This window comes from Anabas testudineus, chromosome 2 (genome assembly GCF_900324465.2).
Source record: "Anabas testudineus chromosome 2, fAnaTes1.2, whole genome shotgun sequence".
Taxonomy (NCBI): Eukaryota; Metazoa; Chordata; class Actinopteri; order Anabantiformes; family Anabantidae; genus Anabas; species Anabas testudineus.
This window is the reverse complement of record NC_046611.1, coordinates 3,438,187-3,464,505: the sequence shown is the minus strand read 5'-3', so window position 1 is coordinate 3,464,505 and position 26,319 is coordinate 3,438,187. Positions and strand designations below refer to the sequence as shown.

Here is a 26,319-nt window from a genome sequence, read left to right as displayed (position 1 = left end):
ATCCTTTTCTAATATTAATATAATATTATCATAGCAGTAGTTCACAGTGATGTTGACTTGAGAGATGCTCATGCCTACAAAACAACACAGTAATAAGATTTTAATTTATGACCAAACCAATGAATGGAGGTCATGTTTCCATTGGTTTTAATGTGACTAAAGACAATCTACTGCAGACCGTGACGTCTTTTTAGTGAAGTATGATTCTGCTGCTCCCAACTGGTAAAAACAAGGAGCTGCTTTTAATATGTTAATACGTTTAAATACGGGTTAATTCACCAAAATCTGTTCTCACTTCATGTACTGGTAGTGGTGTATGGTGGTGAAGTGTTTTAACCACATAAAAATCACCTTAAAACAAAATTTGTATTTCTAGAAACGATGTCAGTGTAAATATTATCAATACAACAAATAAAGCTGCATTCACATCTAATGTAAACAAATCTTAAAGACATATATATATAAATAAATGCCTCTGGACACAGACAGGCTAGCTGTTTCCCTCTGTTTCCAGTCTTTATGCTAAGCTAAGCTAACAGGCTGCCACAAACACATTGTTAGTTACAGTAGTAACCGACTAGTAAGAGTTAGTTAGAAGGTTTTTGGTGACAACTGAGGTTTTTACACTTTAACAAACATATCAATTATTCATGTAGCAGCAGCAACACAGCTGCTTAAACAGCTGCATAAAACAGTTTTATTTGCACATTGATCATGTTCAAATTGTTTTTGCATTTGTCCTAAACTGGAGCTGAAACAGATTCTTTCTTCAGAACTTTCTCTTGAAAATATATTTTAGAGCAGACACGATAGTGAAGACTGGTGAGAAGCTGCAGTATCTTATGATCGACAGCTAATGTCATGCAGTGTAATTTACCAATCAGCATCTTAATTCTTACATCTTAAGGGACTGTTTCATGTCTCGTTCTTCTTCCATCTTCATCTATCTCTTAGCTGCATACATAATTAGATGTATAGATGGAGTGTGTTCTAGTATCTCCATTTATCTTAAGGATGAAAAGTCATAAAAAGTGACATTATTTTTAATTTTTTTGCTTTGTGGTCTCTTTAGAAATCTTTGCTTTAATAAATCAAAGACTTCTTAAACACAGCTCCTCTTTTTCCAATATGTTCTTCATGTCTTCTCTCAGTTTCACTCTTCCTCTTAGTAAAAAAGTGTTAATGTCAAAAAGAGCAAAACAAATTCAATCCTATCATTAGTTAAAATTTAAAATTCTCTTTTGACGAGAAGTGTGGATCTAAATCATCCCAGAGAGCCATGGAGGCAGGAAGAGCCCGACAGTTCCCAGCAGACACACGATAATGAACATCCACAGGAAGATCCGGTCTACAACCATGGCTACGTACTTCCAGTCCTCCTTCACCTGAAGAGACAGAAGAGGCTGTAAACGTCTAAACATTATTAGAGACGACTGCTGAGCAAAGACAAAACATTTAGAGTTGATAAAAACGCTCACAGAAAAATCTGCATCATCTGTTCTCAGATGTTCTGCAATGTACATGACCCCCTCCAGGGCTGACATCACTGCAGGAGACAGGGAGTGGGCTGATGGACTCTGGATCGAATCCCGGTCCACAGGAGGGGGGTCCCAGTCCGAGCCGAGGGTGGAGCGTCTGTGTTGGAGGAAGTAACCGAGGGACTGAAGGGAAGCTGGCGAGACAGAGGAAATCCTCGGCCTTCCAGCCGTCTTCACCCCAAACGTCGCCACGTTATCTGTGTTTGAGTAACGGTGAAGGTCACAGTAGTGGATTTCATCTTCGGTGTCCAAGGAGTCGATGTGGCGGTTGCTGTGGCAACCACTATCATCCTGGTGTCCATGGAGATCAATGTCAGACTCCTGGGTGATCCAGGTGGAGAAGTCAGGAGTCAGGTGACGGCGCCTGGGAAAACAAAGAGAGGTGGAGCAGAATATTCTGAATCAACACTGAACTGATGTGAGCTGCAGCTTTTAGTGCTTTTTACTAGAAAACATAAAGAGCATCCTCGTCTTGTCACCTGACCACAGGCCTGAAGCCGTGATGTGGGCGCGTCATGCACAGCCAGCGTGGCACCACAGACAGGAACAGCCTCCGAACCCACCGGGGCATAGCGTGGGTCGCTGAGGATCGATGGTGCACGTTCAGCACGAACACAGTGATGACGATGGACAGCGTGACGAAGATCATGGTGAAGAGGAGGTACTCACCAATCAGGGGGATGACCAGCGACGTGGACGGGATGATCTCTGTGATGAGCAGCAGGAAGACGGTGAGCGACAGCAGGACGGAGATGCACAGAGTGACTTTCTCCCCACAATCAGATGGCAGATAGAAGACAAGCACAGTGAGGAAGGAGATGAGGAGGCAGGGGATGATCATATTGATGGTGTAGAACAACGGGAGGCGGCGGATGACGAAATAGTAGGTGATGTCGGGGTAGATCTCGTGGCAGCAGTCGTACTTCTTGGTGTTGTAGGTTCCCACTGCGTTGACAATCGCCCACTCTCCGCTCTCCCAGTAATCCTAGTTAGATTTAGATTTGAATTAGGTCCACACCTTAAAGTTCACAGCTTATATCTGACTACCTGCAGAACCACAGACATTTCCAACAATCCCAGCTCTACCTGGAACAAACATATCAACCTCATGGTTGAGGAACAGTCACCAAACATTTCAGGTTTCAATCTCTGTGCAAATCGAGGTGTTTATTAGATCAATGGACTTTTTGAGCTGCTGCTGCAGAAGAAAATCACAATAAACACAAATAAAGAATATTTTAAGTCAGATACAAATGACTTAAGGTCCTTTTATGCCACATTCAATCCTGTGTGTGGGGGGCCTCTCCTCTTTTGTGACTAAAAACATCTGTACTTTCAGTGCAGACTCAAGTTTACACCTTCAAGAAGCCTTAAAGGTGTAAACTTTGTGAAAACCTCAGCAACATCTCTGAGAAATAACTCCAGGATAAGGAGCGTCCTCTCTTTTGCTGATGTTGAAAAACTAAACATGAATTTAGTTTTTCTCCAGAAATAAAAGCTGCAACGAACACTGAGAGATTCTGTTAATTGAAGAGCAAAGAGAGTGTTTAGCTGACGAGAAGAGACGTGAACCGTAGATAAGAGGAGGTGAAGGAAGAGCAACCCGCCCACCTTCAGGTCCACAGTGTTCTCAAAGGGCTCCAGGTCGATCTTGGCACGGTCGTACGTCCAGGAGCCGAACTTCATCTTGCAGCTCTGCTGGTCGAAGGGGAAGAAGGTGACGTCGATGGAGCAGGAAGACTTGTAGATGGCCGGAGGCACCCAGCGGACACGGCCAGTGTGAAACAGCTGGGCTTTGGTCATGTGGGTGATGGCGAACTCTCCATCTGCACTGGAAAAAACACGATGACGAGGGAGAAAGAGAGAAACTTCTTCAGCTTGTGAAACGTGTTCTGCTGAAGTTTCCATCTCATCATGTTTCAAACTCAAAAAGTGAATCAATAAACCTGCAGCTATGCCCGTTCACAGACGCAGTGTTTAATAATTGATTTCTGAATATTAACGACACTGTATTTATGATGCAAGCTCATTTAGACTAATGCTTAAGGAGGAGAACGTTTCATCTCCTTCCAGACCACATTTCAGAATTAATACTTCCTCGAGCCTTGAGGAGAGGAAACCAGACTAAAGCTGTGTGATGCAACAGCACCGTGCAACTGCAACACGATCAGGGTCATTTATTCAACAGGATCATTTGCATGTTTGCACCAAGTGCTGTGCAGGAATATGCAGGAATACTATCATCAAGCTGTTTGGTCCCACTCCCACGAAGTGACCTTCCTTCCTCATACGCACTTCAGCAGACGAGGACGTTGTTATAGATCAAGCACGTAATTGATCTCGGCAGATAATTTCCAGCTCCACCTACAGAAATTCAAAGTGGTCTCTGTGCGTCCTTGACTGGCTGCATATGGTCCAGCAGCATTTTCTCAGCTTTCACAGTCTTTTGTGGATTTCTTAAAAAGTTGGAATAAGTTAGTTGCTGGAAATCTTTTTTTTTTATTTTGATTTGAGTGAGAATCTTGTTTGAAAGTTACATCTCACAGTTAAGAAACACAGGAGACACAGCATGGACACAAATGGTTGAAAAATAATAAAAAAGAGACGTGTGTGTGTGTGTGTGTGTGTGTGTGTGTGTGTGTATACTTGTTGTACAGCACGATGTCCGGCACCCAGATGAGCTCAGAGGGAACTCTGATGGACGTGACGTTGTCGAAGTCGGAGGGACTCCAGCGCAGCTTATAATCTGTCCACTCCTGCCAACACACACACACACACACACACACACACACACACACACAGTGATGAGAAGAATCCTCTTCCACTCTATTTTGTTCCAGTTTCCAACGACAAACACACTGAAACTAACAAACCACCTGTTTCAGCCACACGTTCGTCGTCATCATCTGATTTTTCTCGTCCTAAGAGACAAAATTGGACAAAATCAGTGTGTGAGCACGTGGGCATCCCGTGTGCAACTGTACATGTGTGTTTTAGTCCTGGAGATGTGATAAAATGTGTGTATCTGTGTGTTTGTACCACGTCTATCAGCTGCGCGATGGAGAGGCCAAACTTGACGATGACCACGTCGGTGACGTTGCGTGCAGGACGCGTCCACTTGCTGTAGCCTCCAAACAAGCTCCTGAAGAGCTCGTCCTCGGTGTGGACACGAGCCCAGTGTTCGGCCAGCACTGACACAGAGAGGAGAACCTATTGAAAACGACTGGACGTCACGGGGACACGGTATCTGCTGCACGTTGGTTCACATCCTCCTCCTGAAGTGTTTCCAGGTCAGATGAGGTAGACGCTCTGTTTTACGTTGTGAGTCTGCCCCAGGGTGGAGACTCTCACAGGGGATAATGTTATGTTACACAGCAAATTCATTTTGACATCAACACTAACACATGTTTTCTGGTTTACTACCTTTAACTCTTGCAGTTCACACCTTTAGTGCCAGGTGTGATTTGATTCGTCTCACAGAATAAAAGACGCTGGCTGAGGCTGCGTGTTGGGAAATATCTTTTAAAAATCGCTCCTTCCTGTTCACACCTCTCCCAAACGTCGTCTCCCTCTGCAAACACCAGAGTTTTGGACGGTGCCGATGAATCGCTGGCATCACCAGCAAACAATTTAGGATTAGCCAGTGGAGGAGCCAGGAGCACAAACTGTTCAAATGTGTGTGTCACTTCAGTTTTTCCTGATTATTCTTTTCTATTTATAACCAACAACATGATGTTTCAGGTGGAGCTCTGTCAGTGCAGGAGAACAGAGGACGTGTCTCTGTTATAACACGATGCTGCATCTTATTTAAAACTAATTACTGCTGATTAAACCCTTCAGGTGTAAAAAGGTACTGATGCGTCTCTCTGTGTCTTCAGGATAATTAAAATGTGCTAAAAGTGTCAGACGTGACAGTTTCATTAAGTGTGTTTGTTTGATGCCGTTGATTTTTGGTCGGATCAGCAGAATCACTGCGTCACTCTCAGTGTTTCACAGGTGCAATAATCAAACCTGACGTGTTTCCTCTGCTGAAGATAAACGGAGGAGCGTCCTCCACTAAATTAATGCAACACAAGTATAAAAAGATGTCTACTGGGTTCATGTCATTCCAATTTATAAAGCATTCCTCCAGTAGTCAGAGCTTTACTTAAGTAAAAGTAGCAGTACCACTTGAATTACTTTATGTACTGGGTACTGTGAGGATCAAAGTAAAAAATAAAACATGGAGTAATATTAATATTAATAGTAGTAGTAGTAGTACAATATTTGCCTCAGACGTGTAGTGAAGTCTAAGTGTGATGTAGCAGAACATGTAGATATACCTCAAACATGTACTTAGGTCCAGTACTTGAAGGAATCATAGGAGATAAAATACCATCAGGTAGTACAAAGTAATCAACATGGTACTGTGAGTACTGTAAATTTGTTAAGTAGCTGTGTTCTGAGATTAAAAAGATCAGAAGATTAAAAATAATCAACAATCAGGTGTTTACAAAATGAGAATCTTCATATTTTCTATTTTATTTCTCAGTTGAACCCAATAAATAGTAAAAGTGTTTTTATTGTCTGTCCTGTTGAAGTATTGTCTCATCAGATTAAAATGAGAAATCTTAAAGGTGACAGATATAATGTTCACATGCAACGTGATTTTGAAACATTTTTAAATATATATATTTTACATTAAAGTCATAAAAACCAATAATTAGTGTATTAATATGTAAAGAGCCTCAGTAAATTAGTGCAATTCTATAATAATATGATAGGAGCTGTTTCAAATGGTAAAAAATACAATTCATTGTCAGAAAGTTATAATTCTAATAAACTCACTGATGGTTAAAAAACCCACAGACATGCAGCTCAAACACATGTAGAGGTCCTAATACAGCAACAGGAGAGATTTAAAAATGCACTATAAATATTATTATTAAAGTTGAACCAACTCTCCAACCTGTGTGTTAAGTTGTTCTGTTAATATTTTTTGTGGAATAAATAAACATCCACCTGTCCAGTCGCAGCTCTGGACATTTCACTGCTTCACTCACCGGAGTTGATGAAGATCCAGCTGCAGAGAAGCGGCACCAAACCTCGTTTCTGCTCCATTAGAAACAACAGAAGACGGAATCTCGTTTTATTGAGGTGAAACTCAGGTGGTGTCCGAACTGTTCCGCTTCTGTTCTCCACCCGATCATCAGCTCCAGTCACAACCTCCCATTACACCTCATCTCCTGTCATCTGCTGCAACCACATCGCAGCATTTCACAGGATCTGACAAACTGGGCTCAGTGAGACTGAATTACAGGTTTGCAGTGCAGTAAGTCCGGTTTCTGAGCAGAACATCTGCACAGTTTTCTGTTAAATGAGTCCGTTTGTCAGATTAGAGCTCATTATAGTAACGTTACTGTGTTTTAATCTACACGACTGTTACCATGTTACAATAATACGTTGCCATATTTGTATTAACAGCATTACTAAAAATAAAAACAATCATGTTACAGTACAGAGTTTTGCATACAACTGTTTATTTAATTCATACGTCCTATTGATTTAGTGCACATGTACACAGGAAACACCTGATGCAGGTAATGAGCAGTGAGCAGAGCAGGGCAGTGGTCTTTGAGGACCAGGTTTGGAAACCCCTAACTTTTAACATTTACCTTTTAAATCTATCCTGAGTGAGTTTTTGATACTTGAAGTATCATTTATTTATTTTATTTTTTAATATTTATTTGTTAAAATAGGTGTAGTGTCGCTTTAAGACACGCCCCCGTTGTGGTCTCTCGCCTTCGCAGCTGAGTGAGTCCTCCTGTCTGTCCGACGATCTTTGGCGTTAGCGGCGGCTCACTGTGTCAACATTAGAAAATGAACAACAACCAGCAACCAGCGACATTTAGCACATTAAAGCAGGTCTGTGCTGCCCGTCTGTGTGAGGGAGAGGCCTAAGAAGAGGCGACAGAAAACAACCGGTAAGAAAAAAGAGCATTTTATCCACGACAATAAAGAAAAGTTGGCGGTTTACGTTAGCGGTTTGGCTAGTTAGCTTGAATGATTAGCTCCTGTTAGCTGCGCTAGTTAGCTAGCAGGGAGAGATTTAGCAGATGTTGTCAACACTGGACGGGATCCTTTATATGTTAATATGAAATGTCAGGTGGTTGAGTCTGAGTAGGGGTCTGATTTCTGAATGCATGTGTTAAAATACGAAAGTGAAACCATAACTGATTTGATTTCACCTGACTGGTTTGTGTCTGCAGCTCTTCGGAGGTGTTTTCCTTAGAGCTGATGTCCCTCATACAAACATGCTTTCTGTTTTGGATTGGCAGTGAGACAAGAGCTAGCCCAGTGTCAGCTAATGAAATGTGTTTTGATTTGTACTGTAGGCGTCACAGCAGCATCCCCATCGCTCATCCCGGAGTGCTGATGGAGAAATAACCCCCACTGATGGAAACCCAGAGGAAGAGGCAGGTCCCTCCAAAGTTTTTCTAAAGAGGATTATTCTGCTCAGCTGTTTCTTTCACACTGCTTGGCTGGCTGGATGTGATCACCATGTGACGGTGCCTAGGGATAGAGCTGTGCTTACTTCTGCTTTCACCCACAAAAAATCTGTTGTTCAGATGTAACGCTGCTCCGTTCGCTGCTGGGACACAAAACACAGCTCAAGCCAAACGCAGAGGAGCTGCTTCTGCTTTGTCAGCCACCCACACCTTTCTGTCTCTCTGTTTTTCTCTGTTAACTCAAAGTTTAACAACTCAAAACGAGATGTTCACTTCATCATAATGAAGTTAGACTGAGATCATTGTTGATTTGCTAGTTTCCTGTAATTTCTTCACTGTCCAATTTGGTGTGATTAACCGCTCCATCCCTTCTCTTTATGTCTCCAACTGAACGATACTGTAGCTCTGGGGATGATGGTGGTGGAGAGCGAGGCCTGCTCCACACCTGGAAGGGTTACTCCTGCAGTTTAACCCCAGAGAGGCTACTCCTGCCCCGACCAGTCCTTCAGGTCGCCCTGGGCTCACGGCATGGAGTTCTGCTGGTGGAAGGTAAGACTGTTTCTTTATCTAGATTAACGTTTTGACAAATCAAACGCCAATAATACAATCTTGCTGTATGCGGTGAACAAATATCTCGTCCTACGTATCATAGAAAACAAACCTTGTGATGATAGAACTGTTGTGCTCCTCTTGGATTATTTGTTTCTTCCATTTCAGGAGGACAGGTGTACAGTTTCGGGGAGCTCCCATGGAAGCAGAGTCAAGCACCAGAGCCTGCAGCACCAACCCCCGAGAGTGCACTCAGTGGGCAGCGGGTGGTCGCTGTGGCAGCTGGGAGCTTCCACAGCGGGGCAGTGACAGAGGACGGTGGCGTCCACATGTGGGGGGATAATGGTATGGGACAGTGTGGGCTTTCTGGCCTCAGCACCGTCCCAAACCCGACTCCTGTGGCTGTGGTAGACTCTGACAGCAGTCCCCCGCAGACGGTGCCGGTGCTGGAGCTGGCCTGTGGGGAGAAACATACCCTGGTGCTGACTGTCCAACGGGAGGTGTGGACGTGGGGCAGCGGTTGCCAACTAGGCGTCAACACCGCTGTCTTTCCTGTATGGAAACCACAAAGGGTTGAACATTTAGCAGGCAGGTACGTGCTGCAGGTGGCCTGTGGGGCTTCTCACAGTCTGGCTCTGGTGCGCTGCCTGGGGCCTCAGGACGTCCACAGGGCCCCAGTGGACAAATGCAGACAGTGTAACCAGCTGCTGTACACCATGACGGACAAAGAGGACCACGTCATCATCTCTGACAGCCACTGCTGCCCAGTGGGTGTAGAGCTAACTGAGGATGAGGGAAGGCTGGAAGCACCTACCCCCACCCCAGTACTCAAAACATCCCCATCCGAGCCAGTCCTTCCCTCATATACTTCCACCGTAACCTCTGAGCCCCCTGCACCCCCTAAAAGTGCAGACCCTACCCCCTCCCAGGACTTGAACAAGGGGGAATCAGCTTTAGCTAATGGAGTGCTGCCGGCGTCTGGCACCTCAGCTCACTCTAAAGAAGGTGTTGTCGGGGTTAAAAGTTCACTTTATCCAGACGAGCAAGCTGTCAAAGACTATCTGAAGAAACTGTCTGACAACACGCATGAAGAAGCAAAGACGACTGGGGGAGGTGTCCACGCACTGCTGGTGAGTTTAACTGGATGACAGATGTGACACCACACTGCATGTAGAAAAATCTACTTTCCTGTGGTTAAATTTAAAATGGCTAAAATTCAGGCATCTTCTCGGTTGGTTCTTGAACTCATTAGGCCTAAATACTGCTGATATTATTTTAATAGTACACAATCTACGCTGTCTCTGTCATTTTGTCTTCCAGCCCTCGGCAGGAGGACTCACCTCCACCCCCAGCTCCACACTCAACAACCTGGTGGCCTCCTGCGCTTCAGCAGTGGGCGAGCGTGTTGCCTCCACCTACGAGGCCCTATCCCTCAAAAAGATGATGAACTTCTACTTGCCCTCAGGAGTGTTGAGGTCAGCGGGACCAGCAGGGCTCACTGAAACCGTCCCTGGATTGGGTGATAACACCACTGAGCGTGTCCGCCAGGAGGACACCATGCAGGGGAAGAAGAGCTCCAGCACGGGCGACATCCGCGAGGAGGAGGCAGAAGGTCTGCGGCGCCGCCTCTCGCTCCCAGGACTCCTCTCACAGGGTAGATACGCTGTTCACCTCTTATCCTCCTCCTATACCTTGCTGCGTAAGTACGCCTTGCGCACGTGCAGGTCGATGTCCGTCCTTATCTGTACGTGTGTGTTTACTTCAAGCTTTACTCACTGCAGAAGCTTGTTGTTGTGCCTTGTGTAAACGGAGTCTCTGAATATTTGCACTGTTTTTCATGAGTTCTTCTTTAGCAACAATTTACAGACCTATTGATGCTTCAGTCCCTGACAAAGAAAAACTAAAAAGGCTTTAGAAAAACAGCTGATTATAGAAGAGTAGTCCATCTACAAAGTGAAATCTGTGAGGTATTGATTGTCTTTCACAGCAATTCTGAGGCTATAACTTTACAATTACAAATAAATAAGTGACAAAGCAACAACAAACCTTTCAGTGGGAGTTTTCACTCCAGTCGAGCCATGGCATAAGATTTTCTGACTTTGTATAGTGTAGAGTGTAAGCCTTCATTATGAATATTGCTGTTTTAATAGCAAGCTGCACTGAACAACACAAGTTCACTCATAAACCTCCACACAGTAAGGAGACTGCTACTTGTGTCAAGACAGCCTGGAGAAGCCTTCGAAGGGAGTCGTCTACGTTTTCACTATCTTAACATCAATCCAACTCTGGCACACAGCCCCATTAATTAATGAATTAAACTACAAATCAGGGCTCAGGCTTTTCCGCGTTGATTTGTTTGTCCGGTTTGAGCAGCATCGTCTGAATGGTCGCTTTTGTGGAATTAAAACACTGAGGAATGCAGATTGATATTTAGCCTCGTGAAGCAGTGAGATCTGACAGAGAAAGAGTTGTGTTTGAAGGTGTCACATTTTCTCTAGCTAACTGTGTTTTTCAGTGATGAAGAAAATAAAATGATTTTAGGTCATAGTGAAATTAGCATTTGGAGAAGATGGATAGATGGATGAACTCTCCCCTGTCGATCATTATATCTTTTCCTCCTCATGCACAGCCTGAGACATTTGCTCTGGATTTCATCATGATCTGACCTGATGAGTGTTGTATGAATGTCAGATTTTAAGGCTGAACGATCGGGTTTGATGAGGAAATTCTGAGACAAATAGTGAAAAACTGGTTTGGACAATGAGGCTTAGGTCTGTGTGAACAGTGGTTGGTTTGTTTTATGTCCCTAAATACACAGAGGGATTATCGTTTTTAAGTTATTGCCAGCTGATATTATTTTTTGCACAGTGTCATCTAGACTTTGCTCTACGTCTCTTTGTCCTGTGGGACAACAGATGGCTCCCTGCTGGAGGCCACAGAGATGTGTGTGTGTGTGTGTGTGTGTGTGTGATGCCTCCTCAAGACACTAAATTAGCTGTTGTGTCCATCAGTCCATTAGTTTCCAGCAGTGGAAGAACAAGCCGCTCCTTTTTTCTGTGCACAAGCCTGAAAATGACACACCCAAAGTCAACATGAAATTTACCACAACAGAAGTGATAATTCAGGTTAATTCCACCTCAGTTCTGCTTCACATTTTCCCATTAGTCATGTTAATGTATGACCTTTAGCAGGGACCTGACCGGCAGGTGTCATTGATACTAAGTTTTGTAAATTGATGCTTATTTTGTGCAGAGTTCTGCTCTTTGCAAAACAACATACCTTGTAGTATATTGTCTGCTGTTTCCTCTCTGTCATCAGTGTTTGCTCTGTGTGCTGCCTGCAGGCCTCTTGTCATTGTTTGTCTGCTGTATGAGCGCATGAGTGTTTGACATGACCAGGCTGTGGTCTGAGCTGAATGTGCAGGCTTGCTTTTATTGATTTGTTGTGCTGAACTTTGGGCCTGAAATACATTCATGTCAAGGTACTCTCCATCACTTTGAGTTTTACTTTTTTTTTTAATAACCTACACATAAGGAATTATTTATTTAAAAAAAACATTATTTTACATATTTTCATATTTAACTCCCTTTTCTTGTACTGGGGATTGGCTTTTTATTTGTTCATATGGTGATTTAAGTCTGGTTAAATATCTTCACACTGCAGTAAAAAAAAGCAAAACACTGTCATATTCTGTACTAAATGACTATTTTCTGCACCTACAGTTTCTCCGCGGCTCCTGAGGAAAGCTGGCCGTCCCAGAATGCGTGGATACGCCCTTACCCCACTAGGAGGAGCGGTCCCTGAGGCCCACGAGGTGCTGCCCACCCTGCAGACGGAGGTGTGGAGCTGGGGCCACGGCGAGCACGGGCAGCTGGGCCACGGAGACAACCTGGCCAGGTAGGAAGTTGTATGTCAACAACAAAGAAATAACATATAAATAATAATAAAATATATTTTTATTATGGTTTTACATGACTTTAAAATCTGTATTTATTTACCAGACACAATCATTGAAGCCGGCTGAACTCAAATATATGTGTTTGCAGGTTACAGCCTCTGTGCATCAAGAGTCTGAATAACAAGGAGGTGGTGCGAGTGGCAGCCGGTGCTCATCATTCCCTCGCTCTGACCGCTCAGTCTCAGGTGAGTCAGCAGCTTCAGTAACAGCTCTCGGTATTTACCTGTTAATGTTTGAGATTTGAGTCCTGCAGAAATTTAATTTCGCTCTTATTATTAAAGTGAATGTTTTTTCCTAACTTATGAATTTATTTAAACTTAAATCAATCACTATTCCTGGGCCAAAAATATCTGGAATATTTCACTTAGTCTGTAAAAATTGATGTAGATAAGATGGTTGGTTGTGGAAAGTGTGGCTCAGATTCTCTCCACACCAAGTTTTATCCAAATTTTCTTTTTTGTCTCATTTATCCCTTAAACGTTAAATGTAAAACTTTGAAATAATTCCTCTTTAATAATAAACATATATTTTGCTTCCGTTTCAGGTTATAACTCAAAACCAAACAGCTGAAAAATAGAATTCATCACTAAATTACCCCTGTAGTATAGTGAAATTACAAATTCATGAAATGTAACAGTATAAATTTGAATTCCCATGCAAGAACAGTCCGTATGAACAGATTCAAGAATTAGATTTATTTTCAGATCATATTTCCCCAGAGATTAACTCTAGAATCATAATGCTGTAGTGTAAAAGAACATTTTAAACATCAGATGTGAAACTAAATACACCAAATTAAAATGTTCTGGTCATGAGAGCATCACCGTGGCTAATAAATTTACTGAGAGAGTTTTATGATTTCACTGGCATCCACCTCCAACAGGCACAGGAGCTTTATCCAGTACTGACTCCCACTGTAGCATATTTTGTTACGTACTGACTTACATGACTAACATGAGACACTTTAGAATAAGGATATGGAACATCGTGTCTGCAGCTGTGTGTTTCTATCCCCTAGGTGTTTTCATGGGGCAGTAACAGCTCCGGTCAGCTTGGACACATGGACTCACCCAGCACCGTCCCTCGTCTTGCCAAGGTAAGAACGCCTCCACTTCCCCTCCCGTGTCCATACACACACATAAATCCTTGAGGGGCATGTTTGTTTGACTTGGTCTCCTCCTCCAGCTGTCAGAGGGCATCCGGGTGTGGGACATGAGCGCTGGAGAAAGACACACCCTGCTGCTCGCAGACGGCGACTGCATCCAGCCCATCATTTATTACAGCGGGCAGCAGGTGAAAGCTGGGGAGGAGGAGGCCGAGGAGCTGGTTCGGCAGGAGGAAGGAGAAGAGGAGGAGCGGGGAGTGGGTTACACCCCACAGCCTGTACTACTACCGTTCTGCATGAATGTAAGGACACTCTCAGACATTACATGTTCTTTAAATATGTGCATGTTTTATTCTTACGTTTGTTAACGTGTGCTCCAGCTGGGTTATGTGAGCAGTGTGTTTGCCGGCGGGCGACGGTGCGTGGCGCTTTCAGACAAGAATGTGATGGGGTTCATCGCCAGCCTCCATGAGCTGGCTGCAGCCGAACGGAAGTTCTACTGCAAGCTGTGTGATATTAAGATACAGATAATACGGCCCCTGCTGGAGCTGGGTAAGAGGAAAAAACACAGAGGATTATGAGGAAAAGTTGTGTAATGTGTAAATCAGGATAGCTTTGATATATTTATGTTTGTGTGCTTCGTTCTGTTAGAGTCTCTGAGCTCGGCCCTCGGCCAGGTGGCCCTCGGGCTCCTGCAGGCGTTGGCGAGCCGATTCAGCCACCTGTGTCACCTGACAGGGCAGCACGCTGCCAGCCTCACCGCCAACCTGCGACGTGGCCGTGATGTCAAAGGTCTGGTCGTCCTGGAGCACACTGGGATCTTCCTGGACTCCTATCAGGAGTATGTCTCCACCACTTTAAACGTGGTTCATGAATATGATTATTAAAAAGGAAGAAACCTGATGTGTTTATTCCTGTGAAGGTACTGCAGCTCTTTGGGTAACTTCCAGGTGATGGGGGGTTTCCAGGCCCTCACCAAGCCCTCGCTGTGAGTACACACACACACACACACACACACACACACACACAGCAGGTGCTGTAACGACCAAAACAAACTACACTATCTTACTACATGTAAAATTCAGTTTTTTATTAGCAAGTGACCTTTTTTGTTTTTTCCCAAAGGGATTTCTTCGGGAAGGGTCCTGAGCTGCTCCAGAGGCTGTCGGAGTGCAGCGAGGAGAACCCCTCCATGGCCGACCTCCTGGTGGCGCTCTTCTACCTCCCAGCTCGCCACCTTCACGAGTACGACCGACTGCTGCTCAAACTGGGCACCTGCTTTGAAGTGGTAGGAGAAACAGACAGTTACTAAAATATTCAATGTATTATTATAATTCTTATTCTTATTATTATTCTTATTATTATTATTATTATTATTATTATTATTATTATTATTATTATTATTATTATTACAGTGATTAGGTCACATATGAAAGTAATAATAGTTCATAGATGCACCTGCTTTTGTTTTCCCCTAATTAGATACGGATAAGTGAACTGGTTTTAGTTTAGCATTTAGCATGTCGGACAAACAAAGCCCAACCTCGGCCTCTCAGGGACTTTTAGTTTGTTTCCTGAAGTTGTTACAACTGGAAACTTTAAAGTCTTTAAAATCTAAAACCTCTCTGAGTATGTGGCTACATCATTGACAGAATCTAAAGCGTTTCACTGTGTTTTTTTGTGCTGTCAGAGCTCCAGTGATTACCAGAAGCTGCAGGACAGCCGCTCCAAGTTTGAAGCTTTGGATCTTCAGCTGAAGAGAAAAAGGAAAGAAGCCGAGTACACCTTTCACTTCTGGAAGAGCTTCCCTGGCAAAATGACGGTAAACAGAGTGCATGTATGTGTCTGTGTGTGTGTGTTAGTGGAAATGTCTTTAAGGTGGAGCGCTCAAGGAGTCACATCTGCTCTTGTGTGTCGTCAGGACTCCCTGAGGAAGCCGCACCGTCGGCTGATCTGCGAGAGCAGCAACAAAGCTCTGACCCTGCAGAACGCCGGCAGGTTCTCCGTCAACTGGTTCATCCTGTTCAACGACGCTCTGGTCCACGCACAGGTCAGCTCCACACACACTTCCACCTCTTCAGCTCTTTCACTTTTTTTAAGCCGTCCATATTTCAGACACTGTAACCTGGTGTGTTTCAAGCGTTTGTGTGTGCTTGCCTCCGTGCTGTCAGGGCGTGGCGCCTTGTAAAAATCTTGTAAGTATGCAGTCAGCAGCAAATGTCAGCACAGCGACCCGACTCTCCCCCTGTCCCACCGCTCCTCTTCCTCATTGTGTGCGAGTGTGAAGGGCTTAGTGCTCAGTGTCACTGAATCAGATTTAAACACATGACAAACACACTCCTGTCAGTAAAGTGAAGTCACAGCTTGACTTCGACTTGATGAATGAAGTTTGGTGGCATGCGGCTTCAGTCGGTGAGTTTAAATGCACATTTGGTTACAGTGGTCATGTAAACAAGTAACCATGTGCATTTAAAGTGAAGCCAACTTTTCTAAAACACTCATAACTTTATTTTTTTTGCTCTTGTAGAATCTCCGTAGTTTCCAGAAACGAAATACGAGTTGAATTTAGATTGAAAGTTCTCCATCTGGTGTAGTGGTGCAGCCATGAGAAATGTGGAGTTTTGTTTGAATTATAATGATTATTGGCAGTTTGCCTCAACAACCTTTTGTCCTTTGTGGACGTACTTTTACTCTTAACACACAGCTACTTGGATATTCCCAGTGGTACTCAGCCCTTCACTCTCTGCCTGCCCCTCTACCTTTAGGAAAGTGCACTGGAGGATGAACTGAGTAAACCCGAGGCTCTGCGGGTTGTACGACCACTCATTCCTCTGTTTGCCACATTTCAACAAGCAGTTTGAAATCGACTGACAAATGTTTTAATTCTAATTGTTGGTTTCCAGGTAAACAGAGGTCTGACCACAGGTTTCTGGTTCACTTCTCCAAAGCCATTTCCTCACCTGTGTCTCTATCTGTCTCCTGTTTCCTCTCTTTTTCTATTCCTATCCATAGTTGTCCTGCATATTTCAGTTCCCCTACTATATGTCTGTGTGACTCTTGCCTTGACTCACTCTTGTTTTGTCAACGTTTGGACAGCAGATATGTCCAACAGTTTGGTCTCTTTAAAAATGAGACCCTCTGTGTGTAAGATTCAAGTCTGTCCACTGTACTTCCTGCAGCAGCTGCTAAAATCTGGGTTAAAGTAGAAACTCAGTGGTTGTCAGCTGATGGTTGTCCTCAGCGTCTTGTGATGTGGATCTGAATGAAAAGCAGAGTGTTGCCAGAAAAGAGCATGCTTCGTTTATTACTACTACATGTGACAAACGAGTTACAAGTGTGTCGTCTTGCATGACTGACTCTGGCGTCCTTTACGTTAAGTTAATAAACAAGATGCATTGTTCTTCTAGGTTTCTACAAAATGCGTTTAAATGAGAAAATGAATCTTTTTTATTGTAGCATGAAATGCTCTCTGACTAGAAATACTCTAAAGTAATAAAAGTGTAGGAGAAGATATATCAACATGATTTCACCCCCTTTCTTACAATATGCAAATGTGGGACCAACATTTAAGAGCAGGTCTGATGTAAGAATAAAAGTCTTCCCTCTTAAATTTAACTAAAATTAAAATTAAATAATGTCATAACAGGAATATAATATGAAAATTGCATCTTTAATTAAAAAAACAGCATCTGCAGGAACTGTAACCTGGAGTCAGAGCAGTGATGTTTCAAATATTACTAAGGCTTTTCCACTGCAGGAACTTAGTGAGCTGTAACTCTGAACTCTGAACTCTGAACCTTTCCCCTTTGGTTCATATATTCATTCATTCATATGTTCTTGGTGCTAAATTTCAGCTCCTTCTGTAGGCAGATCAGCTTCCAGCACATACTCCAATTGGTTGTTGCAGATGGGACGAGCTCACCCGCAGAGAAGATAAGAAGCAGGGTGTTTAAAAAAACACATTCATGGGTTTGAACAGCAATCGACACAAGAGAAGATGGAAAACAAACCAGAACTGACCACGTTCAGCTTATAGGAGACTCCAGGTTACGGTTCAGTTAGGTTGAGGATTAAAAACCTGCTAAAAATCAGAAATCTGTGATTAACCTCCATTAGAACCTTTATGACTGTGTCTTCACTATTAAGAGAAACAGATGCTGTTTGATTTACTATAGTTTAAGGTCCATTCATACTTTGTGTATGTGGAGTATGTTGTGTGTATAATAATGATCTCTGGGTTTTTCACTTTCTAAACCTTCAACTTTTCCCTACATTACTCCCTCCTCTTCTTTTCCTGCAGTTCTCCACACATCACGTCTTCCGCTTGGCCACGCTGTGGGTGGAACCGATCCCGGAGGAGAACACTGGCATGTGAGTCTTTAAATATTCTGAAGAATAAAACACACTGATTCACAGTTTCTTTCATTTTATCCACTGGCTTTGTTTGTTCTTGTCCCAAAATGTTATTATCAACACAAAACCTAGATTCAGCTCCTGAGTGATGCCGTCAAATGTTTAAAATGTATGATTATTAAATAGCCTGCAATTATTTTGTATAAATAATACTCATATTCTACTTGGAACTAATACATGACTATGATTTAGTTGTAAACAGGCACCTTAAGGGTTCATACATGTAAATATAATAATAACCATGATAACTAAAGCTTTTATTTTATTGTCCACTGCTACCTGTATTTTACACACTGGTACTGCATATATTACTGTATCGTTTAGTTGTTCCCAGTGTTAAATGAGTTTATGTAATTGGTTGTAGGTATGCATTAAAGGTGATCACGCCAGAAGAGACCTTCACCCTGCTGGCGTCCTCTCCCACAGAGAAGGTAGACTTTCATGTTACACCTTAAAACTCCATTTTCAATTGGTGGAACTCACTGTTGGACCTTAAAAGTATCTGTGTCTTTGTTCCCAGGCCAAGTGGCTTCGCTCCATCAACCAGGCAGTGGACCAGGCTCTGAGCGGGGCGGGTCAGGACACAGCATCTCTCAGCTCGGGACAGAAGTTGGAGCCTCCGGTCTCCAGGACGGCCTCCTACACTTTTTATAAGGAAGGACGTCTGAAGGAGGCGACATACGAAGGCCGCTGGCTGGCTGGGAAGCCCCATGGCAGGTTGGACACGAACGCTGTGTCTGATTCTTGATACATCTTTTTAAATATTGATACTGAAATAGATTATGGTTTTCAGGGGAGTGCTAAAATGGACGGATGGGAGAATATACACTGGGGAGTTCAAGAACGGACTGGAGGACGGGTTAGTGCTGTAACCTGTCATCGTGTGTTTTGAACATTTAAACTTTTTAAACTTTTTAGCTTCTTCATCATTGTTGTGTATTTATTTGTTTGTTTAGCTTTGGTGAATTTACTGCTCCCAATAAGACGCTTAACAAGAACGATTACTATCAAGGACAGTGGAAAGATGGAAAGATGCACGGCCTGGGGACGTACAGGTTAGTGTACAGTAAATCAGTTAGTTATTTAAAACCATAATAATTAAGAAATGTACATTTCTATGTGTTTGATTGGCCACGGCAGAATCTTATCTCATCACTAAACCTGATTCACTCTGATTACATTAATGTGAAAATGTATTTTTTAGTCTTTTGTGGAAGTAAATGGTTTTTTTTTTATTTTCGATTGTAGAACTTTGTTTTTCAAACTGACTGCTGGTATTTTTGTGCGGTTTTGACTCATTTCTGACATTTTATATTAAGCGATTAATCCATAAATTCAATTTATTGGTAGATTAATTGATAATGAAATCTACGACTGTACTCTACAGGTAATCCAGGGACTTAGTTATACAACAGTCATGCAAGAGTTAGTTTTATCTACACTTATTTTAGGTCCACCTTCCTCACAGAAGTTGTTTACAGCAAATATGTGAAAATTCTTCATCGTAACTAACTGACTGAAAGAGGATTAAAGAGAAGAACCATTCTCCATCTGTGTGCAGATATGCCAGCGGTGAAGTTTACGATGGATCGTTCCAGGATGGCATGCGACACGGCCACGGTATGCTGCGCAGTGGCAAACTCAACACCTCGTCTCCCAGTGTTTTCATTGGCCAGTGGCTGCTGGACAAGAAAACCGGCTATGGGGTCTTTGATGATATCACAAAGTATGTTTACCACCACAGTGAGCTGTGAAATTGTACACGTCAGCTTCATGTTGCAGAAAGTTGTTCTTTAATAATTTAACTTTAATACTTTAAACTTTGCTGTTTAAGTGAAAGTTGTTTTTCTGTTATTTCTATACAGAGGGGAGAAATACATGGGCATGTGGCAGGACCACCTGCGGCAAGGCAACGGGGTCGTCGTCACCCAGTTTGGCCTGTACTATGAAGGAGCCTTCAAAGACAACAAGATGATGGTGAGCAGTGAGCACTTACAGTATTTACTTAATAATAGTGAAAGATGATACAGGGAGATACAGGAGAGAGACTTAATTAAAGGGAGATGGTTTCATTTGTGAAGATCATACAAAGGTCTCTTTGACTGTGAATTTAACAAAACTCTCACACAGTTGTGACTGACGTTACACAGGATCTTTTTATTTCCCAAGATTTAAAAATGTATCTCACAGATTTGACTAAATACTTAAGCATTGGTCTATATCAGGTAAAGAATCTTCCCAAACATGCTGGAGACTAACGAGGATAAAAGAAGAGACTGAATATATACCATAGGTACAGATATGTTCTTTCTTTTAGGGTACTGGGATCCTCCTGTCAGAGGACGACACAACATATGAAGGAGAATTCTCTGACGACTGGACGCTCAATGGGAAGGTGACGAATAAACACCGAAACACACACGATTCCTAGTGGAGGAATTATTCCCCTTTAAATAAATATCACATCTTAAATCTAAAGCTGCACAAAAGTTGTAATTACACAAATCGGTCTAAAGTTATAATATTTATAACACAGGCGTAGGCCTACAGCGGCTAAATTAAATTATTATTACCATAGAAAAATACTCAAACATATTGAAGTATCAGCTTTAAAAACAGTTTTTAATGCACCACCGTATCTCTCTCAGGGTGTGCTGACCATGGCGAACGGTGACTACCTCGAGGGCTCCTTTAGCGGCGAATGGGGCTCCGGCCTCAAAGTGACCGGCTCCTACTTCAAACCACATCTCTTCGACACTGACAAAGACAAAACCCGCGCTGTGTAAGCTCGAGTCTGAAATTCAAGCTTTGTTAATCAGTCATGTTACACTTTATTTAATGTACATCTCGTGTGTGTGTGTGTGATATGGCAGGAAGCTGGGGCGTCTGTGTGTGTGCGCAGAGGATAAGTGGCAGGCCGTGTTTGAGGAGTGTTGGAGTCAGCTAGGCTGTGAGGAGCCGGGCCGAGGAGAGAACTGGAAGGCGTGGGAGAACATCGCTGTAGCCCTCACCACCAGCCGGCGACACATACAGGACAGGTACCCACAGTCTGACACGTTTACTGTGTGATTTGTCTTTTGTCAACAAGTAAAAATAATTAAACTACAATTTACAAAATATGTTTTTATCTGGTCTCTACTAAGATTTAAATAAATAAGAGAAATTTTCCGTTGTGTGTTTTTTGTTTTTGTCCCAGTCCTGAGCTGTTGTCTCGAAGTCACAACAAAACCCTGGAGAGTCTTGAGGTGATCCCGCAGCACATTGGGCCGATCACCATGGAGCGATATCACACCATTCGCCTCTACCTCATCACGGTGAGCACACATCTAATTACATGTAACTTTACTTTATCCAGATTTTCAATAAAAACTAAATATAAGCAGTAGTTAGTAAATAATTCCCGTCATGTTCCTCCAGGCGTGTGACACCCCTCTCCACCCTCTGGGCCGGCTGCTGGAGACCCTGGTGGCGGTCTACAGGATGACCTACGTGGGCGTTGGAGCCAACCGTCGGCTCCTGCATCAGGCTGTCAACGAGATAAAGTCTTATCTCAACCGCATTTTTCAGATCGTCAGGTGGTGCACACACACACACACACACACACACACACACAGGAATCAACAACTGTCCCAAAGAAAACTTATCTTTCAGGTGTTGATGAGTGTATTTGTTTGTGTGTTTTATTGTATTTGTAGGTTTCTGTTCCCAGACCTGCCAGAAGAGGGCGGTCTAATTCCAGAGCCGTCCACCAGCCTCCAGGACGACAAGGACCAAGACTCAACTGATGGGGGGGCACCAGAGTCACCGAAACCTGGGTACAGCCCACATACATTCCTATGATTCTTTGTTGGTTATCACTGGTCGATGAAACCACACGGACCCCTCTGTGTTGCTTTTGTCCTCAGCCGCGTGGTGAGCAGCTCAGGTTTGCTGCTTCCCGTCCTGCTGCCTCGTCTCTACCCGCCGCTCTTCACCCTCTACGCTCTGGACAAGGAGAAAGAAGACGACGTCTACTGGGAGTGCGTCCTCCGCCTGAACAAGCAGCCCGACCTCGCTCTGCTCGCCTTCCTGGGAGTACAGCAGTATGTAACACAGTGTACCTGAGCAGAGCCGCCCCTCGTTTGTCTTCTTTTGAGCACGTCTTTGACTTTGTATGTTTTTTCCACTTAGGAAATTTTGGCCTGTTTCGATTCCTGTATCGTTGCCGGGGGAGAAGCAGCAGGTATGGGTGTTTTCCTGTGTAGTTTTATTCTCAGATACGATTCATTGATCTCAGACAGAGAAAAAAAACATATGTGTTGTGTCAGTCTACTTAAAATATTTTAAATATTAAATGTATCATGTTACTGTACATGTATATGATGAATGACAAAAACTAAAATAAACATTCCTGAACTGAGGTTAGAACAGCACATCTAGACGTATGTGAGGTCATTAAAAGTTAAATTAGGGATACACACTTGGAACAGTGAAGTGACAAAATGTGGAAATAATAAATGATAAGTTACAGAAAAGTAATCGGGGTGTAGGGTGAAGCATTAACAGCATTAAGTGCAGTTATTATGCTTGTAGCTATAAAGTACCTCACGATGCACCAAATGTTGAGTTCAGAAGTTGAAGTGATGAATAAATCCTGTACTTCTGTTGTTCATCATATAGTTGCAGTGTTTTTGCTATGAGAAAGATAAATTCTGTGTTTGTTTTGTGTTGTCCAGGTTCTCTCCAGCACCAAGGACGCCTGCTTCGCCTCTGCTGTGGAAACGCTGCAGCAGATCAGGTGCAGCTCAGTCTAGTTAAAAACCTAGTGTCCCTTTTCAGTAAAGCTCAGTTGAATACAGTGAAGACGCTGCTGTACATGCTGCACACAGAACAGTAAGAAGTAAAACTACATCAAGAAATGCTAAAAGTTTTCTTGTGTGTCTGCAGTACGACGTTCACCCCGTCAGACAAGTTGCAGGTGATCCAGCTCACCTTTGAGGAGATCACTAAGGAAGTTCAGTCGCTGCTGAAGCAGGATTTCTTGTGGTCGATGGACGACCTCTTTCCTGTCTTCCTCTACGTGGTGCTGCGAGCTCGGTGAGCCTCAAACCAAAACAACGTAACACAGAATATGGAAATGATCAAAAGTCAATACACAGATACATGTTGGTGATTTCTGAGGACAAATAACCCATTAGTTTGTTTGTTGTTGGGTCTAAAATCAGTGATTTTTTTATTATCGTTTAATCATTTAATGTTTAGTCTAAGAAATAATAAAAATGTCGACCAGTCACATACGTCATAGAAAAGACATCTGGAAATGAATAAAATCATTTTATCTCAATCTCAGCATCAGGAACCTGGGCTCTGAGGTCAGCCTGATCGAAGACCTGATGGATCCATGTGTTCAGCACGGAGAGCACGGGATCATGTTCACCACTCTGAAGGTAACGCACACAGCCACACGTTATTTAAAAGGTGCCAGAGGGAAACTTTACCTTTGTTCATACACCGAATGAATAATGTGAAGAAACAAAAACATCTGCACAATTAAATTGATTTCACTTCAATTAATTTGCATATGAACTGTATGTGTTGATGAAGGTGATCAACGCAGTTCAAGTTTGTAATTTGCACAAAAATGTGGAGAAAAATACGGAGACAAGCTGTGAGACTTTCTACGAAACATCTTGAATCGGCTCAAAGTGTTTTTATCTTGACGAGTTAGAACTATGAACAGAATGTATAATAACTCTAACGATGTCTAAATCTAAATCATGTGACTGCACCAACTTTAAAATGTTCTGTCTTTACCACCTGCAGGCCTGTTATTACCAGATTCAACACGAGAAGATCACATAAGACGCCCCACGCACACAGCCAGTCTCAGAGCTGGGAGCAGTGAGGCTTTGGGATGAGGGATGTGTGCAGCCGCCAACTGGAAGCAGAGGATGGTGTGAACGGGTTCTGCCTCTGCAGAGGCTCTTATCATGACCTCTGACAGCCCCTTCTGCTCAGATCGTGATGTGAATACTTTACTGCCAGTGATGAGCCAACTCATACCGTCCAGAGTAAAACTACGAGACTGGTCTGACTGACTTCTGGAAGTCCTGATGTGGAAGATGTTGGGAAAACCAAGTTTCTGTGACTTAACCTGAAACGACTTCTCAGCACTGGTGGACGATCCAGCACAGAAACAGGAAGCTTGGATCAAACCTTCCCTTCTGTGTGCATGTCTTAATGAACTCTACAAAACATTTTATTCTTTATCGCCTGATAGCACAGTGTGTTTACAGCGAGCTACATGAATGGTCCCAGGAAAAGCTCAGGGAAGCAGCTGCTGTTTATCACGGGGGAGAAGTTATAAAAGAAAAGTTCATTTACAAAACCAACCAGTTAGTGTTCACCTTGTAAAACAAAAAATAAACGGTTTGAAAAGCTTAAACTTCACCTCAGCCTAACAGTGACCCTGTTCCACGCTGGGGTCATTTTTTCTTTTTCAGGAGGAATTGGCTGCTCTTGATTTTGTAAATGAGCAGCTGGTTAACTTTTCCCACCCCACTGCAGCGTCTCTGAGCCTTTCTATGGAAACTATTGTGTTACATACAATAATAAACCTGGCCGGTAGGGCCAGGTTTATTATTGTATGTAACAAATTAATGCTCAGCAGCAAACTGTGCAATAATTCTTCTGTTGCAGTACAATCCAGAGCAGCATTTGACGGTTTTCTATGAGGATCATTTGACTTATCGCTGTGGGTCTGTTACTGTGACACAGATGTTTGACCTTGTTTTCAACAGGAACTCCACAGAAATCATAAACGACCTACGGTGAAGTGAAGACAGTCTGAAAGTCACACGTGTGAGAGTTTCTGAGCCCAGTTTTCAATGTTAACAGGATGCAACATGTGGAAAAGTGAAGAAACTGGAGTCGTGAACAGAAAAACGGTTCTGAAACGTGTGTCCTGCTGCCTCAGCTCACATTATCACTGTTGAGAGAAAAGCATGTGTCCTTTGTCTTCTAACAGTGGTCTGTAGTGAGGACAGCAGCACCAGGATAAACCTCTTTTTATTCTGTGTGAACCAACAGAGAGATGTGAACTACAGACACCATCTGTTCATGCTAACTGTTCTTTTTTTAAACCATTTACAGCACTAACTGTCGGACATATTTGTGATTTGAAGCTTAAGAGAACATTCAGAGTACGGCCGAGCCTTTATTTATTTTTATTTTTTAACTGTCGTGGCTTTTGTTTTCTCAGACGGTTTAACAGCAGAACAGTCGCTGTGGATTTAGTGAAGCTGCAGGATTTTTAGAGAATCTAAGAAACAAACGGTTCAGATGAAATGTTTTAAACTGCTGTTGTTAACTTTTCCTATTAAACCTGAACTGATATGAGTTTGATAGGTTTTTATTTTACAATGATCACATTAAGTCACTGTCCAGCTTCAGGTATTTTGAGTTTATTACCACTGAAACAGTGAACGAACTGACGTCCAGTGAGTCTTAACAGTTCTATCTATGTCTCCATACTTGTTCTGAAATGTGTAGACCCTGTGAATTCGGCTTCTCTTAAGAATAAATGTGTCCGACACTGAAAGAACTGAAGCAGTATTAGTTATTTTTGACATGATGTGTGATTCACATGCGAATCACTCACGTCACACATTCTACTGCTGCTGCTGCTTAAAACAAAGGACAAACCAGTATTTCCAGAATGTACCTAAACTGACCTGCAAACCTGGACGTTTATTGTTTGACAGCTGACTCCTTGAAGTGAAGTGCTATTTTAAATCCAAACTGAGTCGTAATGGGGTTTATGTAAACTGAAGATAATGTTCATGAGCTCATGTTGAGTTTAAAAATGACCTGTTTACTATGAAAATGCCTCAGACTGCTCATATGGTTGCATTGTGTCTAAAAATAGCTGTTTTGTCAATGGAGTTTGGTGTTTACTAGTTGACATGCTGGCGGACATGTGTCTTTTACATGATGTTAAATGTATTGTACCTTTAAATAATAACAAAGGGCAATAAACTCATTTGATGGACGTGACCAACTAGTCAGCTCTGACATTTTATGTGGTCTGGGAAGTTGTGACAGTGAAGTTACATCTTTTATTTAAGAACTGTTGAAGCTGAGTGTTGTCAGTGTTTCTGTGGTTTCACATTGGAGGAGAATGAACCAACAAACCAACACTGTGCTCAGAGAGTTTTTTTTTGTTTGTTTGTTTTGGAAAAAAGATAATCTCAGTGTTTTTGGTACAATGAGGCATCTTAGGACTTTCAG

At 42.8% G+C, this 26,319-nt stretch overlaps 2 protein-coding genes across 3 annotated transcripts; one reads left to right on the top strand and one right to left on the bottom strand.

Moving 5' to 3' along the window:
* Positions 1-1,259: 1,259 nt before the first annotated feature.
* On the bottom strand, positions 1,260-6,638 carry LOC113164081 (neuronal acetylcholine receptor subunit alpha-2-like). The gene is made up of 8 exons (XM_026363201.1): positions 6,581-6,638; positions 4,578-4,729; positions 4,415-4,459; positions 4,185-4,294; positions 3,150-3,369; positions 2,018-2,523; positions 1,479-1,902; positions 1,260-1,385 (listed from the first exon to the last, which is right to left on the bottom strand). The coding sequence occupies exons 1-8, from the start codon at positions 6,636-6,638 to the stop codon at positions 1,260-1,262; spliced, it is 1,641 nt and encodes a 546-aa protein (XP_026218986.1).
* A 706-nt stretch (positions 6,639-7,344) lies between these two features.
* als2b (alsin Rho guanine nucleotide exchange factor ALS2 b) lies at positions 7,345-26,085 on the top strand. 2 transcript variants are annotated; one of them, XM_026362545.1, is made up of 34 exons: positions 7,345-7,501; positions 7,913-7,993; positions 8,430-8,575; positions 8,744-9,705; positions 9,896-10,229; positions 12,298-12,472; positions 12,622-12,718; positions 13,552-13,629; positions 13,719-13,940; positions 14,019-14,190; positions 14,290-14,479; positions 14,561-14,626; positions 14,764-14,926; positions 15,329-15,460; positions 15,560-15,688; positions 17,939-18,009; positions 18,416-18,482; positions 18,572-18,768; positions 18,845-18,910; positions 19,008-19,106; positions 19,613-19,777; positions 19,917-20,028; positions 20,369-20,446; positions 20,700-20,833; positions 20,925-21,089; positions 21,248-21,365; positions 21,469-21,626; positions 21,747-21,866; positions 21,957-22,133; positions 22,222-22,273; positions 22,767-22,828; positions 22,978-23,127; positions 23,381-23,477; positions 23,854-26,085. In XM_026362545.1, exons 2-34 carry the CDS (start codon positions 7,974-7,976, stop codon positions 23,890-23,892), a joined length of 5,013 nt encoding a protein of 1,670 aa, XP_026218330.1. In that variant the 5' UTR covers positions 7,345-7,501; positions 7,913-7,973; the 3' UTR covers positions 23,893-26,085. The 2 variants fall into 2 exon arrangements, with proteins under 2 accessions (XP_026218330.1, XP_026218329.1); XM_026362544.1 differs by having other exon boundaries at positions 9,896-10,274.
* Positions 26,086-26,319: the final 234 nt, after the last annotated feature.